The following is an 8623-nucleotide window of genomic DNA, read 5'->3' as shown; positions in this document are numbered from 1 at the left end:
AAATATTATATTCATAATTTAATTAACAAATTAATTCATTTATTCAGAGTTTAATGCTAAATAATTACAAAAAATAATACATTCTTACATATTTATACAACACAAAAAATTTATATATTTACAAGAAAAACTAATACAAACATTCATACATAAATCATTTACATTTTAACACAAAGTTCATTAAAAACTTACAACTTAATATAGTCTATTCACAGTTTAATACATCAATTTCACAACTTAATGCGTCAAGTCACAGTGTAAAACACAAAAATCATAGTTTTATACTTAAAATTCACAACTTAATATAGTCAATTCACAGTTTAAACAATAAATTCACAACTTAATACAATTAATTTAGAGTTCAAAATATAAACATCACAACTTATTACACAAATTCATAGCTAATACATTAAATTCGCAATTTATTTATCAAAAAATATGAGTTCAATCTTATTATCAATCTTAAACTCTTAAACAAGTCGGTTCACATTCACAGTTTAATACAAAAAATTCACAAATTAATACAATAAATTAATACATTTGTTCAACATTCGTTTTCAATAGTTATATTGATATATTAATTTTTAAAATCTTATTTCTCAATTAATCCACATCATTAATACTAATAATCAAAACATTAATATATTATTAAATATCATCGATACATTAATAAATATCATCAAATATGTTTTATGCCTAACGTGTAATACATATAGGTTTTAGAGTCTATTAACTTTAACGGAGCTTTCATCATTACGACACTTTACTGACAAATTTTTTTCTTTTTTCTGCTAATATAATAGACCTTTTCTCACTTTTTTTTAACGGCAAGCCAACATTAAAAAGAAAACTAACCAGAGACTAGGAGGTATAGAGTTTGAAAGGAAAGAAGACAAGAAAAAGAAAACAAAACAATACAGACAAAAAATTGACTACAGTCTAGAGTAACATTCAAGAACAGGATCACAACGCCAGTCAACCCATCTGAGGGGTTCACCCTTCCGCTTCCTCGCATAAATCCAGAACACGGACATAGATTGTACCTAATAAGCCAGCACCGAGTGAGATTTAACACCTAAGGAATGTGCCTTCAAGTTCCGAAAGCTCCAAACCACCCATAAAAAAGACTAGCATGATCACTTCGCGGATGTTTAACAGCCTTTTGTGGCCCTTCAACGGTTTTTTGCAATTTAGAAGGTCCCCAATTGCATAAACATTTGGGTGAAATAGTCGCCACCATCCAGATACTCTCTGCTATACTTCTTTTGTTATCCCACATTCAATAAAAAGATGTTTCTCAGTTTCTAGATCTTCACTACAGATCTTGCATAAAGTAGATGTTGTAATGCCATTTTTTGATAGATTGACCATTGTTGGAAGTCTCCCATGACTGATTCTCCATGCTAGAATATTTAATTTCCTAGGGATTAATGGGTTCCATTGCCACTTCTCATTAGAACGAGGGAGAGTGGCCATATCGATATAGTTTCTCAAGGATGCTACCGAATATGTCCCGGATGGCTCTAAATCCCAACTCCACTTCATTGTTCCAGGAACATTAATATGGTTTACTAGATGGAAATGATTTAAAAGGGGAACATTATCCTTTTCAAGAATTTTAGGAATGTTAGCAATTACACCTTAACACCCATTTTTCCTTCTAGCCACCGGGGGTCTGTTAAAACCACCATCATCCCCATAAATGGACTTTATTACTACAACCCATGCACTGTTCAGATTTACCTTGAAACACCACCACCACTTCCCAAACATTGCAATACTTTGAGCTTTCAAGCTGCCAATACCTAGACCGCCACTTTCTTTTGATGCAGAGGTTTCATCCCATGCTATCCACGTGATCTTTCTTTTTTCCAAATCACCACCCCAAAAGAATCTCATTCTGATCTTCTCAAATGTATTAATCACTTTAATTGGAGCTCTAAACTTGGAGAAATAGAAAGATCCTAGGCTACATTGGACTGCTTTACGAGCCTAAGAAGATTACATCATCCGCGTACAGGAGATGACATATGCTTGGGCCCTAGCATGGAACTTTTATTACTTCGAAGATTCCTATTTCTTTTCCCTTTTCCATAGAAATATGTAGCCCCTCCGCTGCAATGATAAATAGAAAGGGGGACAGGCGGTCACCCTTCCTAATTCCACGCTCCATGTTAAACTCTGAGGTAACGGCTCAAATACAAATATCAAAAACACTCGGCTAAAGGCATCTCATCTACAAAATTTAACATTAATGAAGCTTCCGATCACCACCACTAAATACTAAAAGATATCATAGATCAATCTACGCCGATTAAGGACCCGTTTGATAAACATCTTTGCAACTCCAAACAGATCTTTCTGGCTGAATGGACCGGAAAGACTATTTGTTGTGCTCAAAAATGGGTCTTTCCTGGTAAGATATGTATTTCCCAGAAAGCTCCAAAACCATATATTTCTGGCTAAAGAGGTTGGAAAGACAGTTATACCCTAAACACCACCTCTTTATTTCTTGAACTATTAATTTCATTTTGATAATTTTTTTAACTTTTTTTGTAGATTATTATATATTAATAAATATTATTTTTAATATATAACATTTATGTATTAATTAATTTTATTTTATTGGATTATTAATTTCTTTTAAATATTTTTTTATTTACTCTATATGGATTAATTCTATTGGATTATTATATATTAATAAATGTTATTTATAACAATATAACATTTCTATATTAATAAATATTACTTTATTGATTTATTAATTTCTTTTAGTTAGTTTCTTTTAATTCATTTTTATTGGATTAATCATTTTTATAGACAACACCACCATCATCCTAATATATTTTTAAAATATCATCCATCCCACCACCATCGGACATAAATTGGGTAAAGATTCACATGTTGAGTTATATACGAATAAATAGCTAGAAAGAATAACATTGTAACATCAATTTGAAAAAAAAATAAACTAAAAACAACTTAATCGACATTCTATTTGGATTTTTAAATGATTATTCTATAATTTTGATTTTTTTGACAATTTATATGTTTTTTATAATTATTCAGTAACTTCATCCATCACAATAAAGAAAAGCAAGGTAATACTGACATTTTTCATCATTCAGCACACTCAATTATATGTATAATAAAACAACATGGTTTCTTTCCCAGTCAGAAAACTTTCACATACAACACTTTCCCATAAAGCACTTTTCCGGACAGAAACTATCAAATATGACCGCAAGAAAGCCTCACCTAAAGGCACGCTCAAGAGGATAGAAACATCCCAGAAAAGCATTTTTCTAAGTAATTTCATATTTAATATGTACTCTATTGTATTTTCTTATAACTTAGACAGAAATGTCAACGAAAACTCTGATAGATCTCGATTTAGACAACTTACTTTCATGAAAGTGGAACAATAATCAACCTTTCTTCCCTTATCTAACCTCCGATCTATGCATTTTGCAACTTCATGATCTAAAAAGTTCTCAAGAAAACTTCATATGTGAGATCTAAGAGGCTGGAGGTAATTGGCAAGTTTTCCAGCAGTCTGAGAAAGCAGTATAATAGCAGACGATGGAGGGAGGTGACGAAGCTGGTAGGTAGCATTAGAGGAATGGACATCGACGACAACAAAAGTAGTGTCGATGGTGCATAAATCGACGGAGGCAACAAAGTGTTTCCGGTGGTAGGAGGGAGCGAGAGAAGAGAGTGTTTGATTTTTAAAAGGGATGATAAATTGATGAGAAATCTTATTCAAATCCAATTTTAACATCTAATTCAATCTTTATAAAACTAGACTGAAATTTGATTTTATTTACGAACACACACTTCTTTTTTTTTTAATAATTGATTGATGGAATTACCCTTTGTAAATATATGTTTATGAAATCATAAATATATCATTAACTATAAGAATAATATAGGTTAACTAAAAATATCTTTATTGAAAGTGGTTCTTAAAACGTCCCTAACCTTTAATGATTCTCATTTGATCTTTTATATATATATATATATATATATATATATATATATATATATATATATATATATATATATATATATATATATATATATTGTGTGCATGTATGATTGATTCTGGACCTATCATTTTAGTTATTTTAAGCAAGTAATTAATGCATATTAAATGCTGAAGATGTAATTAATATTCATTATATTTTCAACATATAATATGCATTAATTACTTTCTTAAAATAACTAAAATGATTGGTCCATAATCAATCATACGTGCACACAATAGATAGTGAAAACAAAATAACCTAACCCTATATATATATATATATATATATATATATATATATATATATATATATATATATATATATATATATATATATATATATATATAGGAAAAGTGAATATACATTACAACCCTACCTAACCTTTGGTACTAAACATCATGAAACTATGTCGTTTAGAGGTTCAGTATCTAAGCTTAGATGAGACTATAATATGTGTGTGTGTGTGTGTGTATATATATATATATATATATATATATATATATATATATATATATATATATATTCATCATTTTTAACCTCTTTCTATATTGATATTTGAAATTCTTTTTACATAAAATGTGCACCATATGCACATTTCAATTGAGAGAAAAACATTTTTTTAAATATTTTTGTCAATGAAACACCTTCTATAACAACGTTTTAGCCAATTTAGACGTTTATTTGAAAAATCTACAAAAAGTTAAAAAAAAATGTGCATATATGCACAAACTCAAATGTTCACGACTTTTCAACCCCGATTTTAGAGTTTATCTTATATTGAAAAAATAAGGGAAGATGAATTAAAAAGGTAATAATGTTCAAAAAAGGTACAAAAAACACCATTATTCTTTTTTTTAGTGAAAAAATACCAATAAAATGAAAATTTTGTACAAATAACACTTTATAGTGATCTGAGGTAACCGGTTACGTCAATTAAAATATTAAACGTGCTTTAATAACCTTCAACCATCAAATTAGGGTTCACTCTCCATCTTCATCCCCCTTCTTCATCTCCTTCTTCCCTTCACATTTAATACGGCTCCTATGGCATCTTCAAGCTCATCAAATTATTCTATGTCAAATTCGAACATATCCAAGAGTAGGAGTACAATTGATTATGCTCACCCTTGTCACTATGAGAAGCCTACCCAAGTTTGGACCTCAACTACGACTAATAATCCAGGTAGAAAGTTCAGTGTCTGTCGTAACTCACTAGTAAGTGGTTCTATCATTTATCATCTACTTCTCTTAAATAATTAATTTCTTATGTGAATTTTATTATGTAAATTGAAGGATAGGACGAAGAAGAAGAAATGTGATTTATGGGAATGGGTCGATCAAGATGAAGAACTAATAAAACAAGACAACAGTGAAGTCAAGATATCAATATTGGAAAATAATTTTTGGACTCATAAGGTGAAGGCAGATAAAGAATCAATGAGTTTCATAAAAGACATGGATAAATTAAGTAGGAAATATTCGAATCTCCAATGTTGTATGTTGTTGTTCTTTGTTATGTTTTTTATGTATGTTATACTGAAAATAAATGAAAATTGTAATATAATGACTTTGGTAATGTACTTTGAAAGTTTGGTTAATTAAAAGTCGTGTATCGGAATGGAATCAATGTTATATGGAAACAAAATTAGTTTTGATAAAGGAATGGTACCAATGATTCCTAAATATAATTGACTGCTCACACTGGAATGGAATCTGTGATCCTGGAATGGAATGGAATTAATCATTCCTGGTTAATATTGATTCTTCATAATGGAATGGAATTAATGATTCTTGGTTAATATTGATTCTTCACACTGGAATGGCATTAATGATTCCTAGTTAATATTGATTATGTACATTGAAATGGAATTAATGATTCGTTATTTTAACGTTGGGACCACATATATTACAAAAGTTGGACCGCATATTGGAATGGAATTAATTAGTCAACAATAATTCAACTTTCAAATAAAAAAATAACACATACATTACTAAAGTGGGACCACATACATTACATGCCAATATAATATTTAAAAAGACACATACATTACACGTAAGCACATGTACCTTCATCAGTTTTTAGCTTAAATACAAACAAGTTATCAAAATATGTGCCCAACAAAACATTCCCTTCCAAAAGATGCCCTTCACAAAAGTTGTCCCCAACACTGCTCCTAGATTGTGAGAGGATTTTCAAGACTACCCGTGTATTATCCTTGGCCACCACTTTCCTCCTCAACCTAACTTTTGTGTTCGTCTGAGAAGGACTACACTTTCTCCTTTTCAAAGTAGGAGCAACCACATGTTGATTTCCAGGATTCACCACTTGCTCATCAACCACTTATTTATCATCCACCTCTAAATCAACCCTATGTTCATCATCTCCAACCTCCTCCTCTAAATCACCTCCAACAAACTCAGTAGCCCCATGGCCTTGTCTCTGTCCCTGTCCCTCACCCTCAAATAGCTCATGGAAATCAAAGACATCTGAATCATATACTGTATTAACATGATTAAGAGGACATTTCCTCTTGTTATGACTGGTTGCGAACACAAACTACATTTAGAAGTGGTCCCAACTTTGCTAAAAGTGTGTTTGTGACTTCTTTCTGAAATGCATTTCTTTCTTTCATCTTTGGTATGTCAGGCATTCTTCTACGCTTTGGTGGTAAAATGGTATTCAAGTCATTTTCTGGCTACATTTCATATCCATTTATTGGCTTCACATTATACTCTTAACAGCTTCCAAACATTTTTGTTGTGTACCAAATTCCTACATACTCCTCTATATTTCCATTCAAGCACAAGATTGTAGAAATAGCATGGACACATGGTATACCTGTCAGTTGCCTTGATCTGCATCCATGAGTTCTTTTATGTAAGTCAATTGCATACACCTCATTCAACCACCTACTTTCATATTGATGAAAACCACTTGGAGTTACTCCCCAAAACCTATTATGAAATGTAACATATAAGTCAGTATTGAATAATATATCTATATGTACCATGTATAAATATAGTTATATACCTCTGTATTTTCTTCATGTCCTTAATCTTTCTTCTAATTGAGGGAAAAATCTCCAAGTTCCACTTAAGGCCCTTCCTTTTTTGAGTAAACATCATTTCCATGCTAAAGGATACATTTGGTTATTAGCATCCCTACCGACAACAGAAAGTATCTCACCTCTACAAAGTCCCTTTAAAAAACATACATCTACACCAATCACTCTTTTACAATCCTCCATCCAACCATCCTTCACATCCTTCAAGCAAATATACATCATTGAAAAATAGACTGTAGAATCAGGCATGATATCCACATCGAATTTCACTATGGAACCTGGATTAGTCCTCAATAGCTCCAAACCATAAGTCCTAAGCTTTTCATTGTGTGCCACCAAACTCCCTTCTATCTCATCCATTGGAAATTTTTTGGCGTTTCTACACTGACCAAAACTAACTTTTAGATAAAAATCTCTAAGGATTGCTACAGCCAAATTCCTATAACTTATTCTTGGATTATCTATTATGGTTTCCATTAACTGTTTTCCAATCAAACTATATGTGACCATTGCACCTAAATTGAAGGCCCTACAACAGTTATGTTCAAAGATTAAGGACTTAATCAGAAATGATATTTCTTTACTCATCCATGTTTCCCACAACCTAAAAGGGCATTTAGACTTCTCTTCACATTTGCAACATCTAACTAATAATCTAGTTGAATCACTTTTTTCATACAACAGTTTATGCCCATTAGCAACAACATAATTGCTTAACAAATGCTTTAAGTCCATAACGATCACAAAATTTCATACCTAAGACTGGAACCATTGTATCCCATTTTCAGTTAGGATCATGAACTGGATACTTATGAAGATCTTTCTTGACATCTTTGTTATCATTTTTCTTATCATCTACAACTCTTGGAGGCCTGAAAAATTTTCTTCTAATGAAAGGATCATCAGATGGCTGTATTTGTATCACTTCATCATCAACTTCATGCTCCATAACTCATTATCTGAAAGCTTAGAGTCTATATCATCAACATCATCTGTATTAACATCTATCGATCCATCTTCAACTATCTCTTCTTCAATCCACTCCGTAACTATCTCATGACTGTGATCAATGTACAGATTGATCATACCCCCTTTCTCATATCCATCATCAAGAAAACAAACATAATCATTTTCATCTTCTAAGGCTCTCAACCCATCTCTCAGTGAACATTGTGGAAGACAATAGTGCACTCTGATTCGTCCATCCTTGACCAACTTCTTCACATATGAGATGAACTCCATGAAACTCATGCTTCTGAAATCGACATTGCTAAAACCACTTTTATTGGATTGAAATACACAATCGGTTTGGGGAGAAAAGAACATGTATGATTTATATCGATTGTCAAGTTGGAATCCATTGTGGTGATTCTGTGGAAAGGATAAACGAATGAAGGAGAAGGAAGGGAACCCTTGATTCTGGGAGAAATAACGAAGGGTAAGGGCACATAAATTCTCATAAATCTTTTAATCGGCTAACCTACAATACCCGGTAAAATGGTATTTTGTTTTCACTAAAAAAAGAATAAT

At 31.5% G+C, this 8623-nt stretch overlaps 1 protein-coding gene across 1 annotated transcript; it reads right to left on the bottom strand.

The window, feature by feature from the left end:
* Positions 1-7150: 7150 nt before the first annotated feature.
* LOC111898645 (uncharacterized) lies at positions 7151-7828 on the bottom strand. Its single transcript, XM_023894547.1, has one exon. The coding sequence runs from the start codon at positions 7826-7828 to the stop codon at positions 7151-7153; it is 678 nt and encodes a 225-aa protein (XP_023750315.1).
* Positions 7829-8623: the final 795 nt, after the last annotated feature.

Source organism: Lactuca sativa, chromosome 2 (genome assembly GCF_002870075.4).
Source record: "Lactuca sativa cultivar Salinas chromosome 2, Lsat_Salinas_v11, whole genome shotgun sequence".
In the NCBI taxonomy this organism is placed as follows: Eukaryota; Viridiplantae; Streptophyta; class Magnoliopsida; order Asterales; family Asteraceae; genus Lactuca; species Lactuca sativa.
Note: the sequence above shows the minus strand (reverse complement) of the source record. Positions and strands in the feature narration are given on the sequence as shown.

Excerpts from the sequence above, each read along its gene's own strand:
- LOC111898645 (XM_023894547.1), bottom strand. The coding sequence starts at position 7,828 with ATGGACTTAAAGCATTTGTTAAGCAATTATGTTGTTGCTAATGGGCAT.